Source organism: Pleurodeles waltl, chromosome 11 (genome assembly GCF_031143425.1).
Source record: "Pleurodeles waltl isolate 20211129_DDA chromosome 11, aPleWal1.hap1.20221129, whole genome shotgun sequence".
Taxonomy (NCBI): Eukaryota; Metazoa; Chordata; class Amphibia; order Caudata; family Salamandridae; genus Pleurodeles; species Pleurodeles waltl.
Window position 1 is genome coordinate 67998972 of NC_090450.1, and position 25027 is coordinate 68023998.

At 40.9% G+C, this 25027-nt stretch overlaps 1 protein-coding gene across 3 annotated transcripts in view; it reads left to right on the forward strand.

The window, feature by feature from the left end:
* Window positions 1-25027, forward strand: part of MFN1 (mitofusin 1) — a 206586-nt gene that overhangs the window by 23955 nt on the left and 157604 nt on the right. For all 3 annotated transcript variants that reach the window (XR_011199355.1, XM_069213075.1, XM_069213073.1), the window contains exons 2-5: window positions 6153-6271; window positions 7668-7803; window positions 12861-13023; window positions 19078-19202. Coding sequence is in view for 2 of the 3 variants with exons in the window: in XM_069213075.1 (XP_069069176.1) it covers window positions 6160-6271; window positions 7668-7803; window positions 12861-13023; window positions 19078-19202 (536 nt within the window). In the remaining variant the exon portion in view is untranslated. The remainder of the gene's footprint in view (window positions 1-6152; window positions 6272-7667; window positions 7804-12860; window positions 13024-19077; window positions 19203-25027) is intronic.

A 25027-nucleotide genomic window follows, 5' to 3' on the forward strand; every position in this document is an offset into this window, starting at 1 on the left:
TGCCCCCATGAGCCTCACCTGTCACTCACCCCGTTAACTGTCATAGAAGTACCGCGACTAGCTAACAACATGGTGGAAAACCATACCCGCCAAACATTTGGCTCAGATCATGCAGTTAACTTGGGCACCCCCATCCCAGAGGCGATCCACATGACTCTGGCCCCACTTTGAATCTGACATGAGCCCCACTGCAGACATAACTAAAGGAGCGTTCATGTTTTCTCATGTCAATTCTGAATTGCATGTTATGTTATTACCTTGATATGTCAAACTGTGTCAGTATAATACCTCAATAAAGAGTTTGGAAAAAAGAGCTAAAACAATCTATGCTCAGAGTCATGTGTTGGCTAAAGTTCATTCTCTCTCCTACTTGGAAAAAAAATTGCTCTTACTTTGATAGGTCTATGGTCCACCCTTGTTTGGGGTCACATTCTGACCCTTTTCAGGTTAAGAAATGTCTGCTGCTTAAGTCATTCGAAGAGATCACTAGCCGAATCTGAACATATAATCCTAAAAGTTAAATCAGGTCTCATCTTGATGCTTGCTCTATGGAAGGTGGTACTGTGGTTGGTGATTTGTGGTTTTTTTTTTTGTTTGCTTTTTTTCTCTTTTTTTCTCTTTTGGCTGTTTACCGCTGTTGCTGATTGGATGCACACCTGCTCTTTACAACTTAATTCTGATAAATCAGAAAATTTTGAGATTGGTACCCCATCCCAAGTTGATGCTATGAAACTTTGTCCTTCTCAGTTTGGGGAAGCCCCCACCGCTTCAACTGTTGCCAGGAAGCTGGGGGTGTTATTGGATGTGGTCCTATCTTTCAAGCCTCAGGTGCATGTCACTGCTGCCACCTTTTTGGGGCTTTTAAAATCATTAAAGTTTTTAAAATATCTTCTTGTAGCCACCCGGATTGGTATTGTACATGCATTATTCCCTCCAGATTGGACTACGGTAATGCACTCTATCAGGGAGGTTGTTTTGCTTTACTTTTGACTGAGCCAAGACATACCCACTGAAAGGAGTCGAAAAGATTCTCTGGAATGCACTTCTTAATCTGAAGAAGACATTTATTATAGCTTTTTGCAAGGTTCGTGAAGGAAGATTTGAACAGTAACAAGTGTACCTTCAAAATGTGCAACAACAACGCAAGGCCATGTGTAAAGAATCTTCAGTCTATAAACAGCAAATATGTACATGCAAGGATATAAACACTTATATTGATATCTATTTAAACGCAATGCAAAGCAAATAATTAATAAAAATTCATCACAGTAGGGCCTGTCAGATGCTTCATCTTTCTCATGCCAGCAAGAAGATGACCCCGTTCAACTGCGAGAAAGAGATCTCCACCCTCATGGGACAAATGTCAGGCAGTTGATGTCCAATCCTGACCGAGGTCTCGGAATTCACCACTACTGAGCAGGGCCATCTTTTTATGTCTTAAAGAACCGTGGAAAGGGCTTTCTAGAAAAAAAAACCTCTAAGAAGGAAATGTTCAAAAATGCTGGCCAGTTTAGGTAAACTTTGAAAGGAACGTGTTGAGAATTGGTCAACATCCCAAGGCATTTCTCCCAAGTTAAACTGTTCTCTGCCTACCTACCAGTCCTAGGTGATAATATGTCCTAGCTCTTCGATGAGAAGGAAAACATGCATAATGGAAAACACGTTGCATAACATGTTTGTACAGAAAAATACTTTAACGCGGCGGTGAAGCTAAGCTGAACAGAAAATGGAATCTAGGCTGAATACAAAATGGAGTCTATAACCAGTGACCACTAAAGTGACAGTGGGCAGCTAAGCCAGGTGCACAGTGGTGCGACACGACATCAGTGGTCAACACACAAATGTCACTACAGAGGTTTCTCAGGACCTGCTCACTCAGTTCCAGTGAGTCCAGAATGCGGCAGCTTGGCTTGTTTTAAATATTCCAAAAAGACAATCTATTAGGCAAGGCCTGAAACAACTTCACTGGTGCCGGTTAAGTTTAGAACTAAGTTTGAAGCACTCATGGTTTTGCACAGAGCATTTCATCAGAATGGCCTTGGGTATATTTAAGACAAGCTCAAAAAATATTTTCCTTTTAGGGCACCCCGCTTGGCCGATCAGAATCTGCTGTGCGTCCCTAAAGTGCAAAAACTAGATCTGGTGGAAGATCTTTTTCTTTTCTAGCTCTTAGTTATTTGAATGCTCTACCATTATACCTTTAGTCCATTCTGAGCAAAAGCCTGTTTAAGGCCCAGCTGAAAACGTTTGAGTTCCATGAAGTGTAATTCTGTTTCTACTTCCACTCCCGACATAGCTCCAGGAGGCTTCTAATAAAGCAGTAGTTGCATTTTACAAATTCATTTTCATTCATGCGTTCGTACTTGGGGGTCCAATTCGATCATGTCTGTTCTAAGCTTCACCTGGTTTTCATCAAGAGAAATCCATTTGCCAGAACTATCATGGCTTTGTCTAATATTGTTATGTGATTGGGCAAGAAACTACTTCAGGCTGTCTTGAAGATCTATCACACTAATTGTATGTCTGTGTTCCCATACAGGTGCGATATACAGGGATACTGGGGAGGGTCCACCTTGCAGTTAGTTGAACATAACTAGCTTAGACGCCTTCTGGGTGTTCCAGTTTACCCTGCTTTTATGGTTCATCAAGAGGTAGGAGTTCTGTATCTAGAAGACACATAGCTGGCCACCATTACTGAGTTGGATCTCTCGTTGGTCACGTTGAGAGACCCAGTTAGATAGGGTTATTTAGGGGCGATTGTTTATCCCTTGATTATGCCTAGAGAATTGAATGGTTAAAGTATGTGAGATCCCCATGTTCTACTCTGGGTCATCCGGAGCTGTCCGAAAGACCTCATTAAATGGTAACGAAGGAAATGGCTGGGATGCAGTAGGCACTTATTTCAGCCTGCCAGCTTCATAGAAACGGTGCAGAATTACTGAAACCCTTGGTTGGAGTCTATTGCTTGTTAAAGACAGAAGTTGGAACCTTATCTTTTTACGGTCAGCATACCTAATCTTCGATTTCAGTTGGTGAGGTTTTGATTGAATCAACTACACTAGTAAGGGTATGAATGCTAGACCTTATGGCTGTGACTTGGTGTCTGAGTAAAATACACTTAATTTCACCATGTTTTACAAAAGTTTTTATCCTTCTGCTTTTTAAGAATTGTCACCCTTTTAAACACATACGGCCAGCTTTATTATTTAGCAATTATTGGAAGACAATTTTGTGAGTCATTCTGTTGCCGGTTTTCTATCAGAGGCACATAAAGTACGTCAGTTCCCTGCTTAACAAATTGTTTTAAAGTTCTTGATTTAAGTACATGATGACTTTTCACGGTGTTGACAGTTTAGGCTATGTGTGTCATGCGATAATACACATAAATGTTATTGTTGTTTTTAACCTGTATTTTATGATGTATGTTATTTTTATGACTTTTAATTGAATTTTGTATAATTCCAAAATAAAGGTTACAGTTGAGGGGGGGGCTCATTAAATATTGCTGTAAATGGGAACACACCACTACTGCTATATTATTGCTGTAATGGATACTCCAAATCTGTACACCTTGCATATGTTTTATGCTCAACTGTAAATTGTTACCTAGAACAAATCACCCATGAGATGTAAAGCACGCTTGGCACCTGCAAAGCTTAAGTCCAAACTTTACAAAACAACTATACTTAAAATAAGCACTGGCAAAGCCAATATGTCTCGCCTTTGGGACCTTTTGGAATTGCCAATGGCCTTTAACCAGACTGCACAGCGCCCTGATTTTGTGAAGATGCCATGCAGCATGGCTAGAGGATGAACTTTGGACACTGATAGCTGCATCATTTGTAGTTGGATCTGTAGCTAAAAAGAAAAATGGGAGGGCCACAAAAGCCAATGGATTGGTCTAGGAAGAAAAACGGTGGAAGAAAACCACACTGGAGGAACAGAAAACCACGCAGCGAGACAAAGTGACACTTTTGTGTGTGTGTTTGGGGGTGGGGTGGTAAGCACAGAAGCACACTCTGAGTCAGATCAGCACAGAGATGGGGAAGAGCACAGAAGCACACTGCAAACACGGAGACGGGTGGGAGTACAGAAGCTTATGTCGCAATAGAGCGACACTAAGATGGGTGGAAGCAGCATGAGGGATGGATGCAGAATGGGAGGGGCAAAAAACCACAGTAACATGGATACACAGGAAAGCACACAATACGGTTGAAAAACATAAGCCTTCCAGGCTTCGCAATATCATAATATTTTTACTAGACCTGCAGGTCGAGTAGCTTGAATAATCTACTCGACCTAACTGTAATGTACTTGATCAGGAAACCGGTCTCAAATTGTGTGATCCTAGGCAAATATTGTATTTTACAGTCTCCTTTTTCTTCATTCTCACATATGAGTGCACCTTCAAATATGTGAGTTCAGAATTTCTTCTGTAAAAAAAGAAAAAAGAAAAAAAAACTCTTTTGTTTGATTAAATATACTAAACATTTGCTCCATGTATAATAAATCTAGCCCACAAACAGGGTACACATGATCCATGCATGACTTGCCTCTTAGTTTACGAATAGCTTTGCCAACAGGGCAGGAGTGTTTCTCAGTTTGTTCAAACACTCACTTTTAATAAATATATTACTAAAGCATGATGTGGTAGTGCACTGTCATTTACCGGCAGTACATTTCCAAGAAATGTCCAAAAACCTTCCCACTAACTTGCAGCTTTACTGATAAAACTATATAGTGCATTAACAATAATCTGTGAAAATTGGGTTTCAGAAAACATTTATCATTTACACATCACCAAGTAAAGTGTTCTGACTTTTTTTCATTCTATTAAAATATTTTTTTCATCACACAGAAGTAGAAAAAATGTTTTTTCACAGCTACTGAAATATATTTTGAAATGTTTGTAAAGTTGACTTAGTTACATAAATGTTGTGTGTTAGGAAAAACCTGATACCAAAAGCTTTTCATTTCACATAGGTCAGACAGTTCACCTTACAAACTCCTGGAACTCTGCTCTGCAGTCACAAGGAAAAGTATTTGCATTGCAAGAAGACAAACTGACTTTTGACCTCTGTCTCTGAAAACGGAGCAAATGTGACAACAATAAGATTTAAAGACATCTTAATTGCTAATTCAGTTTCTGACTGAACAGAACACCTGTTCTTTGTCCACTCACCAGAAGGGTCGAGTGGAATCTAAAAATAGCTCGACTTCATAAAATAAAACTTGCGAGTGGTCGAGTAGATTTTTTGAGCTCTGGCATTCTTGTTGTGTTATTAACAAAAAATAATAAAACAGCACCAAAGAAAGAGCAAAATAAGGACACAGTAATGCGTCCATGCTTCAGGGGAAGGACAAACTCACAATGGGGAAGTAAATCCAACAGAAGCCATCAAATAAGCAAGCAGGTGAGAGTTACAATGAGGCCAGCCAATGGGAAAGAATGGTTGGGCTCTAAGCCCATTATAAGTTAACAGAATCTCTTGCATCAGTCAGCGCCATTGTTGTTTTAGGCAATACCTACAAATGTGATTACTGAAATCTGGATCACTCCACTCGCCTTTTCTTTGTCATCTATCTTTTGTCTTTTCTTACCCCCATTATATCTTGAGTCTCTTCGGTTTTGCTGCTTTAGTCATTGAAGTGTATTTGCTCTTATATTTTGGCTTTTGCCAACACGTTTTTAAGCTTTCATTTTCCAGGCTACATTTCACCTTAATTTAAGGGTATTTTCAGTTCCTCATTTAGCCTTATCTATCGATTAGAGTCTTAATTAAAAAAATAGTTCTTGCCTTGAAACCAGTTTGCATACTATCCACCAGTAAAGATGCTTATTTTACTTTACACTACTGATTATGTGGCCTACCACTAAACCAAGAGAAATTAATTTGTACCCATTTCCCGGAATTGCTTATTAAAAAGTAGCCATTTATAAGCTACGTGTATTCACTGGCCAGGTCTGTGTTTATACAGGTGGTTGGAATTAACGGTAGATATATTACTGAAAATGATTTGGGGTGGATTAAAAATGACACATGCCATAGGCAAGAACACCTTATTGAAAGTGTAGTTGAGTGCTCATACTGCCTAAAATGTTTGCAACCTGCCATATACATTTCTGAACATACATCATGTTAATTTCATAGATAAGCTATGGATGAAAGTGCATCTCCACTGAAGCACTTTGTGCAGGCTAAAAAGGCCATCACATCGATTTTCGACGAGTTGTTTCGCTATGTCGCAGAGGGGACGGATTTTGTGTATGGTAAGTATTATCGTAATCTGTCAAATAACTGGATGCATGATTTCATTTGCCAACAGATCGATCCTTTTTGAGGCAAGCATTTTAATGTAGTGTTGGGCAGACTAAATATCAGATTTAGCTTTTAAGATTTGGTGCTCACATTTGAGTTTTTTTGAGTTTTTAAAGTGCTACTCATATTTGTTGATTGATTTTTATTGATAAGGAAGGTATGTGTGGCACTTCCAAATGTGACAAATATATGTATACACAACTGATTACAATAAAACTTCGTTACACACTTGGTTTGATAATTGTGTTAAGGCCAATTTGGACTTAACTTGCTGGATTTCTTGCAGACCCAGGGAATTTTTGGTGCCAAAAGGATAGTACTTCTGTAGAAATTGCTGATTTCCTCCGGTGCACACTGAACATGTAAAGCTCAGGACTAGTTATATACCTGGGGGATGAGGGAAGTATAGTACATAACAGCTGAACTGCACAGCTTATCAGTCAAAAAATAATATAAGGCTTAACTAGCTGCAGTATTCCAAGGTTAACTGTAGCTCTGTATGTCTGAAAGCGCTATTCATATTCTTTAAAAGAAGTTTGTTTAGCTGAAGCAAAACAAATATGTACACACTGCAACGGACACCAGTGTGCAGTTATGATTCATCTGCACTTTCCATTCAAAAGGCATTTTTTGATTTGCTTATAAGTTTTGACCCTTGGACGGATTTACAAAAAAGTTAGTAGGCTATAACCTTAGTCAGTTAAATTTCAGCATTTCTGTAGATGCGTCCACTGGAAAAAATAGGTTAATGGGGAAGGGGCGTGGTCAAAAAGTGCATAATGTCCCATTTTACCTTCCACTGGAAATAGTGCGAATAGATAGATGAAAAAACCTGTGAATAGATTTACACCAGAATTGGCATGAATGAAGAAGTTTATTCAAAAAGCGTGCTTTGTTGATTCCGTGTAAATCCATCAAGTAGCTTTTGAGATGTGTGTTTAAAAAGGTACAAGGCAAGATTTAAAGAGTTATATATTCAGTAAAACGTGTGCGTCATTCCTGTGAGTCACATTTTTAAATTTTTATACGCAATATGATTGACTGTATTTGGACAGAATTTTTTTTATTTTGTCCATCTTGAAACTCTTTTAAGCGAGCGCTGACTTGGGAGATTAACATAGTGGAAAAAAGTGGTACAAACACACATAAACAGTTAACAGGAGAACATCATAGTGGTGTAAGGTGTCAGGTGTTCTGTGCGTCTAAAAACATAACTGGCGAATTTTAGAATTTGAGCTAGAACTATACCTCAGTTTTTTTCACTGAAAATGTTTGTCCGATCTAGATTTGTTTTTCAACATATTTGAATTTTTTTCCCCTTTTTTATTTTCTTTCACCATCTAATAGCAACCTTTAAGAATGTGGAGTTGGAACACATAGTGACTGAGGATGAGCTGTCTGACATGCAAACGTATAAGAACAAATTGGCAGGGATCAGTGAGATCCTCTCTCGAAGGCATATGAAAGTAGCAGTATTTGGAAGGTAAGCTGAAACTACTTTTCAGCTTGTTTAATAGTGGATGCAAAACAACATGAACTTGTGTTTTGTGATTTATAAATTACATTTCTTTCTTTGCTTATTACTGTTATAGGTTTATACGTCTATTAAAGAGGTTGTAGGGAAGTGACATAACGCACAAGTCTGTTCCGTTTAGTTGATCATGTATTCCAGAACTGTTGTACATGCACAGAAAGTTTAAAGTTGTAAACGTAGGTTTTATGAATTTGAAAATAAAATTATAAACGCAGATCTAGTCAGTTTTACAGCACATAGCGAGGTCCTTAGGAGAGGTTCTACAGAGCGAGGAGTTGGAGGCGTTTTACACAGTTGCATAAAAATGAGAATGGTGTTCCAAAAAGTGTTTTATTGAGAAGCGATGTAAAGCTGGTGGGAGGGATCTTGCCAGAAGGAAAAACCAGGGGATACTATAGTCGACTAAAAGCATGAAAGAAAGGAGCAGAAGTCAAGACTGTAAGAGACAAAGGGGCCACGAAGGAAGGAGTTAGTTGCAGAATAGAGCGCGCAAGTGGGGACCAATCGAAAGAGTGTAGGGTGTACTAAAACATCAAACTATAAGCTTGAGCACACCACTCACGAACATATAAGATCAATATAAGGGGCACCAACTAATTAGCTTACGGCAGAAGTTGATGTACACCCCTTTCAGACTGACACCCGACTCTTTGCAGTACATCCTCATTGATACATACGCTAGTGGAGAATGTAGTATCACTCAAAACCCAAACCACACACAACAGACAGAGATCATGTTATTCGGGAATAGTAACTCGGATGTGGTGGCCCTCATCTGCACCTGCCCCCTCCGGCTACGATTAAGGTAGGGAAAAATCTGGGTATTAGACTCCTCTTTATCGTTTCATCCTCACGTTCTTGCTGTAGCAGGTAAATGCTTTGGACTGATCAAATCTTTGAAAAGTTTTTTGATTTCCTGCCGTTCACTGCGAGGAAAGCCTTGGCAGTGGCCGTGATACTTTCCAGACTAGATTAAGCCGGTGCCACCAAGCAATCTTTTTCAGAGATTACAGATAGTTGAGAATGCGTCTCCGAGGACAGTTCTTAAACTACCTCGCCTCTCTTCTGCGTCTCTTGCTCTCAAGTCTCCATCTACATTGACTTCCAGTCTCCAAGAGAGTTTTTTAAAATATAGCTTCTCAATCACAAGGTCCTAAATATCTTATGGAGCGTTTCTTCAACTATATTCCTTCCTGAACTCTCAGATTGTCATCTGCTCACCTCCTCCTACCCACAAAATTCAGGCTAAAAACAAGGGGTGGAAAGTCTTTTACAGTAATAGGTGCATGGGCATGGAATCATCTCCCGCCACCATTAAAATAGTCAGAGACCGCAGTTAGTTTCAGAAAGCTACTTAAGACCTGGCTTTTCATTGCCTCAGTAGAGCTATCTCAATCTTACTAATGGTTTTCTGGGCTAACAACTATGCCACTAGTGTCAGGATGGTCCCTTTAGGAGTGACGGCTGCACTCTACAAATGTCTATTTTCATTTCATTTAAAAGTATCAGCAGGTGTTGTATTGCACCTGAGATACATAGTCCAGACTCATTCTTTTCTGTCCCACCTTCAGCTACACATACGTCAGTAGCATATGGGCTTCTAAATCTAGCATTGGTAATTGATACATCATCATCCAGACTGACAGGTCAGTGATGCTGCTTTCTGAACTCCCCAGCCCAGTCACGCCTACAGCAAAATGTAATGTGCTCACATTCAGTGCACTCCAATGCATATTGGCAACACAACATATATATATTTTTTCAGTTCCTGACTCCTTCCCACCCATTGAAATTGGTCAGGAATGTGCTTCTGCTTTAGACAGCAGCTTGCAATACATTCAAATGTCCTAATGCACTTTAAGGAATGAGACCCTCCTATTTTGTTTTACCTTCTCAGAAGTACGCTCCTCTTTCTGGAACCCACCACCTCCAGATATTCAAACTACAAAATCCCTCCGTTTCAGACATCTACAAAAACCTAACTGTTGAAACTTTACATGGCTCAGTAACCCCTGCTCTTACAAGATTTACTGATTTCCACCCCCGCCCCCGAAATATGTTTGATGTGTTATTTTGCTCAGCCTTAACCTCTACATTCCTATCGTCCTCTTTCAGCTACACCTTCCCTTATTCTCACCATCATAGCCTTCCCTTCCTTAACCAGTCTCTTTGAACCCTTCACCTACCCCTCTTCCTGTGCCTACCCTCAAGTACCCAAATTCCTCCACGGGTGCAGCATCTTTTCATATACTGAAATGTAACCTGTTCTTTGTAAGACGTTGCGTCTGTTCATTATTGTTCAACATGTAAAGCGCATCTGTATCTTTGGTTACTATGCGCTATAGAAATATGCTAAATAAATATATAAATACTCGTATTGTTAATTGCACAGAGTAGTACTAATTACATCTCAAGCTCTTTTGTATCTTCAGTCACGAAACATTCTGAAGAGTCAAGTTTTACTTTAAACACAAATGTGGGTGATAAATACCTGTTAGTCTTCTATAGTTTTCAGGCTCAATAACGTAGTTTTAAGGGCTCGCCCTTCTTTTCTACTTCAAGTAATTTTTGATTTTTATTCGAGTGATTAGTACTTTACTAATTAAAATCTCAACATATGTTTTAGACAAAATATATTTGTGCCTCAAGACAATTTTCTGTGACGTGGGCTTCCAGAAGGAGACGCAGCCATCCCTTCAATGTTTTGTTTGATGAGAATCAGCCTGCTCTTTAGCCCGATGTCTGGGATACCTATAATCAGTGGCTCCTTTGCAAATGTTCCTAGTTAGCATTCCTACTGTGTAGATGCTGGTGAAATGTGACTTGGAAATTAGTTCATACTTTTTGCACCAGTTTTTGCGGAGCTATCATTTGTGGCCGGTGCCACTAAGGTTGCAATGCAAGGGGCATTATCATGTTCATTTTTGGTGTAACTTTCTGGGTTCTCCTCCCTTACCTTCTGTATCCTACAGAAGAGATGGCATAACGAATTTCGAACCATTAATGAACAAAGATCTTGTGATGGTGAAGAATATCTTATCAGTTGAACATCGGTGATCCATTTGTAGCTAACAGGTCTACCTTGTTCAAGTAATTACTTTTCTTCAGGGAGGGATTAGGGGCCTTCCTAGCTTTTAACGTTAATGCATTGGAATGCCATCTGTATTTAACCACTGACTCCATTTTTGTGCTCCGCTTCAGGTGCCTTCACATCGGTGGCGCAGGGATTCTCCACACCGAGCTTATTTTCCACATAGAACGTGTTTGTGCTTTTTCTCTCCAGCATCGGGTTACACCGTGCAGGAACAAAACATGGGGGATGTGGACGGTAGACGTGATAAGAGTCTCAGTCTGGGAATGTTTTCACCAATGAAAGTGCTGCTCCTCTGGAATGCGCATTGGGGCAGGGCCTGTTCCTTTGCTTTTTTTCGACGCAGACATGATACAGCCAGCACTTGAATTTCACACTTGAAGGGAAGGGAGATTGCCAGAATCTTCCTTTTGAGTTTGTTTAAGGTATATGAGGTGGGGAACCTTGGCACTGAGGCAGAAGGAACTCGTTTTGGGGGTGGGCACACTGCCCGATAAGATCCCATTGGGGAATTTCTCCTATATCATCCATCCAGTGTTCCTTGACTTGATGTTGGCTAGGATGATGATGGATTCAACGCCATGGTGATGCATTTTTATTCTTAATTATCCATCTTGGCTGTGCACATTATATTTTTTATATATATATATACATATATATATATATATATGTATATATATATATATATAATCACTGCATAAATTTAAATGTGGATTATTGCACTTTTTCTGTCTGTCATTGTTTAACTGCTGTGAGTTTTTGTCATTTACACATGTTTTACTGCATTAAAGTTAAATGCTCATGTCCATATTTTCGTGTGCTTTTTTTTCGATATCTGGGAAGTGCCTGAATAAATTCATTACTGAAACTAAGAGTGATGCGTTCGTTGGCACCCATTCCTCTCCTCTCAATTTAAAGCAAAGCAGAACATGCATCAGTACTTTAATTTCCTTGCTGGGGCCTCTGGCTTTTTTTTTTTTTTTTTTAACTAGGAGATAAAAAAAAGTAAGTATTGTTTTTTTTTTTTTTCTTTCTTTTTTTTGCGTATTGTTGCCGTTTTTGCCATCTGTGGCTCAGTGTTAATGAAAACAACACAGAACAACTACTTCTGCATAGCACGCATACTTATACGTTGCCTTGTCACGACTGATGCAGCGCTTTAATTTTCTCAGTTTACAATTTCACTGTGTGCAGCATTTTCACTGTGTGCAGCAGTGGTGCCACCCTGTCTCTACAGTCCTACATTAATTTTGCAAGTCTGACACATTTCGATTTGCCAATGCTTGTTAAGAAATCCACTCAACTCACAAGGACCTTCCAAAACTTTATGAAAAGGATGAGATTCTACACAATAAAAATTAAGGCAATGGGTAAATAGTGTTTCCTTATTTCTATTTTCACAATCCCAAACGCGCTGAAGTAGTAAACCGTTGCAACAGTTTATAGTAACAAAGTAGCGTCCGCTTTCTGCAGTTGCCAGTTTGTGCGACTAGGCTGGGGGGTTGCATGCACTTAAGGAATCATTTTGAAACCGGTTTGTAGATTTAAATGCATCTCAAGCGTATTTGGAACATCACTGAAAAATAAGGTTTTGTCATTAGCAATTTCACATGAAGCCTGCTATGGAATGGGTCACGAATGAGTTGTTACTTGGCTCCTTTCTATTATTGTTGAAGGCAGGGCAATGCTTTGTGGTCAGATAAAGACTGAGCTCAGCGCTCATTGGAGATATCATACATATATGGGGCACCGGTACATACATGTGGGGGCTCTATATTTTCATGGTTCTTAACAAGCTTGTTTTCCAAATAATCCATTCACATCTTATTAAAATATTACTTTGTATATTATTAGCGTAGCAATCTAATATTGCACCTTTTAATATTAATGGATATTACTTTTTGATTTTCTCCAGAACAAGCAGTGGCAAAAGTACAGTTATCAACTCGATGTTATGGGATAAAGTGCTTCCAAGTGGGATTGGTCACACAACAAACTGCTTCCTCAGTGTGGAAGGAACAGATGGTGATAAAGCCTACCTGATGACCGAGGGATCAGATGAGAAAAAAAGTGTCAAAGTAAACTTTTTTCCTTTTATCCATTCTCTGTTTTGTTCACCTTCTTCACCATGCGTGAATGAAAAACCTATCTCCTTTACCAGCTGCCTTTCTAGCCAACAGTCTGTGCACCACCTGTAATAAAGTTTTAGAGTAGTGTTCAGTTTTTCTAATTTAAGGTGTTTTTTTTTTGTCTTGTTTTTACAAAAATGTTTTGAAATACTATTTAATATCATATTGCTGCTTCATTTGGAGCATTGTCCTATTCATTGGCAGAGGGTGGCCATTATTTAGAGGCATGCTGAGAAACTGGGTCTGGTAAAGCTGCTGCTGCCCTAAAGCCAACCTCCCAAACTTCAAGAGTAGACCCAAGCTGGACTAAGAAATGTAGAAGCAACGTGCCTCTATGTGACTACTGGTAGCCATACTTGAATGAAGGCTTTAGGAACACCTCGCAGTCGAAGGACTCCTGTTGCGCTTCTCTGAAGGACTGTTTATCAGGTTTTTCTTGGTCTAAACAGAGCATGGCCATAGTGTGAGCTAAGGAGCAAATCCCCTATGGGGGACTAAGAGACACCACCTCAACAGATGGACAGCAGACCTCTGCACAGAGTGACAACAGGCAGTGAGACTGTGTGGAGCCAGAGAGGGAAATGCTGTGATTCTCTTTCAATCCCCTTGTATCACAGACTTGAGACCCGGGTTTGGTGAGGAGTTTGCCCCAAAAATAATAATGTGTTGAGAAAGAAACTTGACATTCATAGCCCCAGGTCACAAAACATCCAGGAGCCCGCCAGAGACGAGGCAAGCGTGGTCTGAAATTCCTAGTATGTTCTTTTCTCCCCACTATATTGAAGGAATTAAAGGAATCTAACCAGCTCATTGAAGAGAAAACGGCCCTCGTTAAAGAGGTCTTAGAGGAATTTAAACCTTGCTTGCAAGAAAATGAAAGCAACGTAAGTGCCTGGACACAAGTTGCTACCTTGGAATCCGATGCTTCACATTTCAGAGCTGACATGCAGTAAAAATACATTTTTCAACAATTACCTTGTTCTCTCATTTAGAGCCCAAGGTGGATCAACTGGAGAAAAAAATGAGTCCAACTCAAAGGGTTCTAGAGTTCCTCTTTTTGGTTGAGGGTGAAATATGTCTGCCAGGATGCAACAGGATGAGTTTCTTATTTCTATATGCCAGATAAAGGTACTGTAGGAAAGTACCATCTTTCTTGGCAGGTTACCCCCATTTTTACCTGTATGTCAGTATGTTTTTGCCTGTCTCACTGGGATCCTGTTGGTCAGGACCCCAGTGCTCCTAGTTTATGGCCTAATGTGTGTGTCTGTATAGTGCTTAACTGTGTCTCTGAGGCTCTGCTAATCAGAACCTCAGTGCATATGCTCTCTCTGCTTTTAAATTTGTCACTGTAGCCTAGTGACTTCATTTACCAATTTCATTTGGCACTCTGGACCCCTCCCCCCCTTATAAGTCTCTAGTATATGGTACCTAGGTCCCCAGGGCATTTGGATTCCAGGAGATCCTTATGTGCTGCAGCATTTCTTTTGCCATCCATAAGGAGCTCAGGCAAACCCTTTCACAGGACTGCCACTGCAGCTTGCGTGAAATAACGCGCATGTTATTTCACAGCCATTTTCACTGCACTTAAGTAACTTATAAGTCACCTATATGTCTAACCTTCACTTGCTGAAGGTTAGGTGCAAAGTTACTAAGTGTGAGGGCACCCTTGCACTAGCAAAGGTGCCCCCACATAGTTCAGGGCCATTTCCCGGGACTTTGTGAGTGCGGGGACGCCATTACACGCGTGCACTACATATAGGTCAATACCTATATGTAGCTTCACAGTGGTAACTCCGAATATGGGCATGTAAGGTGTCTAAGATCATGGAATTGTCCCCCCATTCCAAATCTGGTATTGGGGAGCCAATTCCATGCATTCTGGGGGTTCCACTATGGACCCCCAATACTGCCAAACCAGCTCTCTGAGGCTTACACTGCAGCTACAGCTGCTGCCACCTCAGACATGGTTCTGACCTCCTGGGGTCTGGCCAGCTCAGTCCCAGGAAGGCAGAACAAAGCATTTCCCTTGAGAGCAAGGTGTTACACCCTCTCCCTTTGGGAATAGGTGTTACAGGCTGGGGAGGGGTAGCCTCCCCCAGCCTCTGGAAATGCTTGTAAAGGCACAGATGGTGCCCTCCTTGCATAAGCCAGTCTACGCTGGTTCAGGGACCCCTTGTCCCCTGCTCTGTCGCAAAACTGGACAAAGGAAAGGGGAGTGACCACCCCCCTGTCCATCACCACCCTAGAGGTGGTGCCTAGAGCTCCTCCAGTGTGTCCCATACTTCATCCATCTTGCTTTGCAAGGTGTGGGGGCACTCTGGAGGACTTTGAGTGGCCAGTGCCAGCAGGTGACGTCAGAGACCCCTCCTGATAGGACCTTACCTGATAAGGTAGCCAATCCCCCTCTCAGGGCTATTTAGGGTCTCTCCTGTGGGTTCTCCTCAGATTCTGCTTGCAAGTTTCCAGAAGGAATCCTCTGCAACTACTACTTCATCCTCTGACCTCGGATCAACCGCAGCCTACTCCAGGAACCGCTGAACAGCAACAAAGTATCCACAAGGGATACTTTTCTTCTGCAACTTCAGCTCCAGGCCACAAATGCAACAATTTCCACAGTGTGCAAGCTCTGAGGACTCCGTCTTCACCTTTCACCAGAAGGACCAAAGAAATCTCCAGTGGGGTGACGGAGTCACTCCCCTGCTCACGCAGTCACCTTCTAAGTCGACGACCAGTTCTCTTGGACTCCTCTCACAGTGACAAGCGTGCTCCTTGGAACACAGAGGGTGGACCCCATCGTCATGTCCTGAGGTCCTGCTGATGCAATTTGGAGGAGGTAAGACCTTGCCTTCCCTGAGAGCAACAGTACCCCTGTGCACCGCGTCTTCTTCACCTCCTGAGGCCTCTCTGCACTATTTGCAAAGTTCCTTCATGCACAGCCTGGCCCAGGCCCCCAGCACTCTATCCCGTGACGCTCAACTCGCTGAGTTGACCTCCGGCGGCGTGGCCCCTTCTTTGCAGTGCTGCACCAACCGCGTTGTGCACCTCTAATGTCCCCATGTCCTGGGACTCCTGTGAATGCTGTCTGGTGCCCTGAGGGCTCTCTAAAGTGCTGAGACACGCTCTTCCTCCTCACACAAAGTTGAGGCACCCAGGTCCCTCCTGGGTCCAGCCAGCACCATTTTGACTCAAAACACAACTTTGTCGTTATCAAGGCTTGTTGGAGACTTCCAACACGAAATCACGTCTGCATCCATCTTCACGTCATGGGACATCCGTTGCATTACGCAGGAACCCGCTGGGTGCATTTCTGCAGTTTTAGTCCAACCGGGTACTCTTCTTTTGCACCTTCTTCTGGGTTGGCAGGGGCTCCTTTCCGTCCTGGAACTTCTTTCGACTTCTGGACTTGGTCCCCTTCTTTTGCAGGTCTTCAGGTCCAGGAATCCAGCAGTTGTTGTTCACAGACTTTGTCGGTTATTGCAATAATTACAATCACAAGGTGTAGCGTGTCCTTAGGAAACTTACAGTACTTTACTCCTGCTTTTCTGGGCTCTGGGGTGGGGTAATTTACTTACCTTTACTGTATTCTTACTCTCCCAGCGATTCTGCACACACTACACTTGTCTAGGGGGGAATTTGTGGTTCGCATTCCACTTTCTTAGTGTATGGTTTGTGTTGCCCCATGACCATATTTTCTCCCATTTCATTCTATAGCATTTCCTATTGTTTGCACTATCCTGTGTCTAATTACTTGCCTTATTTTGGTGTCGAGTGTATATATTGTGTATAATACTTACCTCCAGAAGGAGTATTGCCTCTAAGATATTTTTGGTACTGTCACCCAAATAAACTATCTTTTATTTTTGGTAACACTGAGTTTGTCTTTACTTGTGTATAGGTACTGTGTAACTATAAGTGGTATTGCATGATCTTTGCATGTCTCCTAGTTCAGCCTAAGCTGCTCTGCTATAGCTACCTCTATCAGCCTACGGTGCTAGAACACTACTACATTTCATTAATAAGGGATAACTGGACCTGGTATAAGGTGTAAGTACCCAAGGTACCCACTACAAACCAGGCCATCCTCCTACAGGTACTTAGAGCCACCAAACTTCCAAGCCATAAGAGAGTAAGTCTGGGACTGGCATGCTTTCAGTAGAAAAGACCAATGAGTGGCAGAAGAAGTTGATGAAATGGCAGCAGCAAAGACTGCAGATCGTGGACCAGAGGGTCCGCCTCCAGACTGGAGCTGCTCTGAACAGCTTGAGGAGGCCAGAAATGAAGTAGATCAAAAACTGTTAATAATGAGCTATGCATGGATTCCTTTTCAGCCCTGGGTAAAATTAGATGGGGCAAATTACAGTTGTACCTAGCCTGATGCTGCCCTGAGGGTGCTTTCATTTTAAAGTGTTTCCCTTACTATTGAGTTATTTGGTATCTTGCAGAGTCTGTCTAATGTTGTTCCTTTCATATTAGGGTGTTGTAGCAGTTCCAAATGTTTTACCCTTGAATTTGGATATGGGTCTGCTTTGTTGTGGTTTCTTGATGAGCAATTGAGACTTATGTTGGTGTTCCTAGTACTCCTCATGTCCCTTATCGTGTAGTCATTTTTATGGATAATTTCTAAGTGACATTATGATTTCAAAACTTTTGTGGTCACTGCTCAAATCTCATTTTCACAATGATGTACCTTATATATATTGTGCTTCATATTGTATTTTATCCATTTTAATGCCATTTTGTTACATGATGGGTGATTCGATAAAAACAGATTCAATGTAGGACTAGAATAGCCTCTGATGAAAGATCTTTGAACTTTGCCTGTTATTTCCATGCAGTCCCAATGCACTTAGGGGCTCCCTAATAATGGATTAATTCTGTGTCGAATGCTGTAATGTATTCTCTAGAGTAGAGTTGAACAAGCAGCTGTGATGATTTAAAATCTCCTGAGAATCGCAAGTACCCATATGTTCTCTCAAAATGGCTACACTGAGGGTGCATATGCGATGACGATGGTTGTAAATTGCTCAATATAGCCCTGCAAGCTGCAGCTATTTACAGTGAAGACTATGACGACAGAGTGATGCAAGGGACAAATAGTTATAAGCTGCCAAGTAGAAGGAAAAAAAAAACCACAGCCCTACGTTTTAAAGCATGGGCTTGGAAGAAACAAGCTAGTAGTGAAAGCCAACATGCTGAAATTGAATTGGCTTTTAAAATGCTCATCCTTGCGTATTCATTTCAAAATGTTGAAATTATATTGTTACTTGATGCATTCCTCTAACATGCTATCTGCACACAGTGATCACTGATTCCAATGTAATGTTATTTTATCAGCTTTTTTGTTGTCAGAACCTTTTCAGGGGGCCACAAGGCAGCAGGGGTTTACTGGACATTACCTGTGGTGGTTGGGGCATTTTACTAATGGAATCCTGTAGTATGTCACTCAATAGCATACCAAGTGGGCCAAATACAACCCTAGGGCAGTTGGCTCTCATGGTAGGGAGGGAGAGGAATTCAAGTCATCTTGTGCTAGAAATGTTTGGAGGGTGTGGGATGAAACAAGGGTGAGAGTGATAGAACTACTATGTCAGAATACACCAGGCTTGATTATAGAAATGGGTATAAGTAGGATACCACAGCTGACTAGCAGATTTTAATATGTGAACTCAACAAAACACTTAAAATATTTCAGTCTTTCTAATGTAAATAGGAGTACGATAACATCATCCTCCATCAGCTACTTACTATAGACGCAGAAGCCCTGTTGTTGTTTTAACCTTAACTTAAGTCTTATAATTAAGAGAATCTCCTAAGCTCCCGGTAGGATCTCACTTCATCCTTAATTGATACACTTCAATTTGAATATAATTGGTTAAATAATTCCAAATGCAATTCATTATGAATAAGAAAGACACACTCTGTCTCACTGATATTAATAATGCATTTTTTTTTAAACTACGATGACTAATCTGAAGACTTCTGCTGTCTACCTTTTCTTCCTAGACGGTTAACCAGCTTGCTCATGCATTACTCATGGATGGAGATCTTGAAGCAGGTTGTCTTGTCCATGTTTTCTGGCCCAAGGCAAAGTGTGCGCTTCTGCGGGATGATCTGGTTTTAGTAGATAGGTATGTACTATTACGGATTTGACTGTTGTTAAATATTAATTCCAAAAAACTGATGTTATGTCTGCCCATTGGGGTATGGTAACACAAATGTTATATCCAAAACTCGGATAGAGTAGGGTAAAATTTACATAAAACATAAAAAAAGGTTTTATATAACAAGCAAAGACCAGTGGCTCTGTAGCCTTACAATTTGCCTTCAGTGATATTTAATCCTCCAGTCCAATAGAAGCCATACAATCACTATCCATTACCTTAATTCTCCCATACCCAGCCAGGTTCACTAAATGCAATTACATTTCCTCTTAACTTCATCACTTCAAGAAAGTAATTGGACCTAATATAGTGGAAAAGGCAATTAAGATATTAAATGGACTTTTTTGAAACATGGTGGTCTACTTTATTCCAAAACGCCCGAAGGACTAAAGGAGTTTATTTGACTTTCCAGCACAGAAAAGCAAGTGTTTATTCTAGTTGTACAGAGGAATTGGACGCCCTCTGTACTTAATTTGATTAGATGGGTTAAATGTCAGAAAAAAATATCTTCAGGTTTAGAGATGATGCTCATATCTAGGTTGTTAAATTCCCTCTGTGGGCAAACAGATCCCCTAACAAGGAAGGGAGAGAATATGCTCATAGCAAGTTGAGGCAAAAGATGATGTTGTTTGCTGTGGGTAGGTAAATTTAAACCGAAGTTTTTATCATTTAATAAGATATATGTTCTAGGAGTGTCCAAGAAAGATATATATTTTGTGATACAGAAAAGGAAGATAAAGCATACCCTTGGTAGGCTAGCTGTGTTTATGCCTTTTGAAAATCTAATAATTTCGAAGCACGGGGTCCCTTAGCCAATTTCGTAGACCGAAATAGTGAAATGGATCACATGAAGTATCAGTGTGCAGAACTGAAGAAAAAATTTAAAGGTTTTGGATATTTGTAGGAAGATAAAACTGGAATAACCGGAATTCCTCTTCTTCACTAAATGTGATTAATCAAATAAAATTAAGACAGTGGTTTGGGGTTTAAATAGGCTGTTGACACATTTATACCTCTAAAGCAGGGATACTCAAAGTACGGCCCAGGGCCGCATGCGGCCCTCCTAACCATTAATTGCGGCCCCCTGGTGAACCGCGTTACTGGACTGCTGTTCACTTTACAGAGCAGGAACATTCAAAAAGCTGTAAAACGGGTATAATTCATTTACACATTAACACGTTGGTGGAAGACAGAAGTCACTGTTTGTTGTCCACATCTGCTTCGCGTCCCCCTACGCCCACCTGTCATCATGCCGACCCTCTCCCTGCTGGCATAGGTGCGGCCCTCGGGCATGAACTGCGGCCCACAGGAAATGTTTGCGAATACCCATGCGCTAAAGGATGTCAAAATGACAAATATGCAGATTTGTCAATTTACAGAGCTGCTTTGTGCTGCAGTGGGAGATGGAGAATTGGAAGAGAAACCTTTTCTAGATACTATACCATATTTGCGATGGCCATAATCTGGCTTTTCCAAAGAGTAGGGAGATCATGGCAGGTCCAATCACAAGGTCCTGCATAAATGGTGTCCTTGAATCGTGTAAAAACTCCAGAATGTATTTTGCAAGAGCCAGGAATCTTTCACTAACTCCCCACATAAGTCCAGCTTGGAGGGGAAAAAAGGCTCAGACCACACTTGGCTGTAGCATCATTGACTGTGGCAATTGATTCTCCTCATGTATTGAGTATTATGGTTTGAGATTAATGGGGTACTATTTAAAAAAATATATATATATCTTACTTTTTATGTTTCATATTTTAAAGACTAGTTCTACTTTTCCGGGCAGCTGTTTTCCAGAATTGCAGATATAAAGTACTTAGTGTCAAGGTACCCTTATGTTTATGGAAGACCAGAGGTAAAAGTGCCTCACTTTATTCTTATGTCCTTCTGACTTCTCATTTTGCTACTGCTGTATGTTATCAAATGATTACTTTATTCTTAGTACTTGTTCTTCTATCTCATTCATTCGCTGTAGAACATTATGATCGGTCTGTCCAATAAAGGTGAAAGAGTTTTAACTTCTTCCCCCATAGCAACTGGGCCTGTGCTTACAGTCCGTAAGTCTGTGTTGAAAGTTCTCTAAAAGTTACATAATAGGGACACATTACCAAGGGATAGTTTTCCTTGCTATGATCCTTCCATGTTTCAATAGGGATTGCCACTGATGGGGGTTTATGAGAGGATGGAAGGTTTACAATCAACATTCTGTAGTAGAAGTGTATGTGTGTGGATATATATTCCCTCTCCCTCTCCCTCTCCCTCTGTCTCTCTTCCCCCCCCCCCCCTCCTCAATGGATATCTTATTTTTCCAGCTGTAGCCTCTACCTCTCTTGTTGTGAAAGGAAAAAGTTTGGTCTCTCCTTTCTTCACTCTTAGTGCCTCCGATAGGGGATATAATTAATTGAGGGGTGAGGTTTGTAATATCCAGAGCCTTTTATTCCTTTGAGGCTGGTTGATGCCATCCTGGCCACCCCATAAGTGCAAACCTGCAAAGTCCCAATCCTGTATTCTTCATCCTTCTCCCTACTCTTCTGAGGGATATATATCAGTTTCACACCAACTAAAGTGCCTGTGCTTCCTTTAAAGTGCAATTAGTCTGGGAAAAGAGTACATCAGCTCAGCACAGAATTATTAAAGTGCAATTTTTCTGAAAAAGATCACACCCTTTCGACCCCAGTGTAATATATTTTGTAAAAAGCCATTGTACCCTTCACGTTGCAGTTATTTTAAAATATATCACTTCATCCCACTATACATACCATTCAGTAGGACAGAACATATACATTATAACTTAAAAGTGACAGTGCATACTGTCATCAAACATATCGGGCCCCAATCAGTGCCCCTACGAACTATACTAGGGGGCAAGGTCTTGCCCCTTTCACACCCATTTCCTCCATTTCTTATTATACTGTGAGGCGCGGTTAAGTCTGGAGCAGTACCAGGCTGCTCACTTACTAACCTTCCTTAGTAAAGTACAGAGGGAGATTTGCAAAAAGTGGTAATCAAGGAGCGAGCCGTTAAGCACTGCAATAAATAATAAGTGCTCCAAAACCTTCTGCCATTGCCTCTCTCCATCCCAAATACCTAAAGGTTCCATTCTCGGAGTAAAGCACATATCCTTTTCAACTGTATTCTCAACTGTCTGAAATACACCCCTATAGAATATCACCAATTGCCCGCACAACCAGAACATATGTAGCCAGTCTCCCGGCTGACCACATTTTGGGCAATTTCCAGAGGAGTCAGGAAACCTCTCCAAGCAATCTACCCCAGGTGGCAATGATGGAGATTCCTGATCTGAGATTCCTATACATACCCATTTAGATGTTCTTTCCCCTTTCAAGAGACACAGGAGTTTTATCACTAGCAGTTTGACTTTACAGGTGATGAATGACTTTCTCTGTGGAAGCCATTCAGTGATCACTGAACATATTACCAAAATATGTTCTCATTGTAAATATACTCCACCGTGTTGGTTAAAGCTCTTTAAGGTTGAACTTTTGTCTCCTCAGCATCTAGTACCAGGTCACCTGTACCAGGTTGACCTGGGACCGGTGCAGCTGCATTTAATATAGTGTGGAAATCCCTTCCTTCTCATGGTCTACACAAGGTGCATCAGGAGGGGTTGGAAAGCAAAATTCTATACAGTTAACAGGCTCCCTGATTGTTTGAGGGGAAGATAGATGAGGTATACCAAAAAAGGAACTGGTATGAAACTTTGACTTTAGGTATCAATCAACCAAGCAATGCAGTATGTTTACAGTATATCAAGACTTACAACCACATCTTCAGTCCCTTCTCTCTGAGAGCCTTACGTTTTCTGACTCTTAACAGGAGTTTAGGATTTCAGATCAATTTTTCTGTGCCACCAGTGTAGCTTTTTCCACATTGAGAGACCTTTGTGTGTTTTTCTTTTGTTGTTTAAATGTGTTCATGGTTTTAACTTTCCTTACATAGGACACTAAAAGTGGGGTGCCAAAATCAATGGATAAATTACATCACAGATATCAGTCTAACATTATAATCTCTCTGAATGTCTCCTTTAACCTGAAATGTGGAAAATAACTTCTACGTTTTTCGGCCGTATAATCTGTTCCATCTAAAGTTTCCTTGTAGCTTATTACCATTTCTCCCTCTTACAACATATAACTCAAATTTTTTAGGTTAACCAGATTTCTTAAGTGCTCCAGGCAGAAGGGGTGGCTACATTAATTTTCCACCATCACCATCACCTTCCCATTCCCCTTTCTGTTTGAGATTAGATTTCAAAAACCCCCTCAGCACTGTCCATGTCCCTGAAGACAGATTTCTTTCCATCTTTCCTTTCGCTTAGTTTCATGAAATTTGCCCTCTAAATGGGAAAACAATGTTTATGTTCTTTCAAGTTTAGTCAGGACAGGGTCCTCATTTATCCATGAAAGACCTTTTGATGAAGTGATTCTGTTTTTCTGCTTTAGCTTAGTACCAAGGGGGGCTAAAGAAATCATTGCCAGTTTGCCTTTCTTTCTGTTTCTTTTGGCTCCAGATTATGTCTCTTTTAGTGAAATATATTGAACGACCTCATCATAGGACTTCCCTTTATGAAAAGCCCTTATTGTATTACATTGAATGGGCTGCCTGGCCTGAGGATAGCCTCCAGTCTGTGTTTGTGAATGACGGGCCTACGTATCCTTCTCTCCAAGAAATCTTTAGCAGAGCTTTGAGTCTTCACTGATGGAGCACTGGTGAGTAGTGCCACTTCTCTGAATTGCCCACGTCGAGTTCACCTGTCGATAAGTGAGCAAGGGGCAGCTACCATACCATTGTGTTCTTGTCGGCACATATCATTAGCTGATAGTCCTGATGGCGTGCCTTCACGCGGAGTTGGGTCCCCAGCACGCTGGTCACCCTCTCTCTTGCTCCTCATGTCGACCTTGTTGGAGTATGATGTCTCCTAACTCCCTATTTGTTCATATAGGAGTATCCAGGACTGACTGGGTACCACAGGTGCTTTTAGGCGGTTTGAAATCTCAATTCACTCATGGCCTCAAGAGGCCTCTAGCTGTTATAACAAGTGTCCCAACACAGTGATGCAGGTACTCCTAGTTGCGCCTTTACTTGAAAAATGTCGTTGACAGCAGCATCCGAGATAAAAGATTTGTCCAGGTTCAGGTGCATACTAGAGGCAAAAGCATATATTGCGGTGACATTGATGGCCTCTGTAAATATCAGATATTTACATATGAGGTGATCTATCTGTATGCATTACAGGCAAAATTCTGTTCTGACTTCTATCCGTTGCAATCTTTTACAGAACCATGTTCCCAGACAAACCTAAATGAGCTATCCTGTCCAGCATCTCAAAGAAAGCAGTGATGGATATGAATAATGACTTATCTGATTCTTAAAGTAAACATTCAAATCATTTGAAGAAATTCCGTGTTGTAATGACCAAGGCAATGGGGATTTTAGACTTTAGTGTTGGTAATCTGGTGTCAAAACATGGTGAACTAATGCCTCCATTTAGATGGAGATCAAGGCATATTATCATCTCCTTTCGATCTTTTTAAAGTTAAATGTGCTGTGACTAATTACAATTTTTTATTGATATTATACCATTGTTAAATCGGTTTATAATATTTATGTGAGATCCCACTACATGTTGCATGCCAGAGTAGATGCCAACTTGTAACTCTGAATTTCAGGGTGCCATACCGATACACACAAACCTCACAATCCGCATCTGACTGGCCTGCACGGTCCACAGAGCTTGGACAATACACTTCTTTACACAATAAGTTAATTCCGAG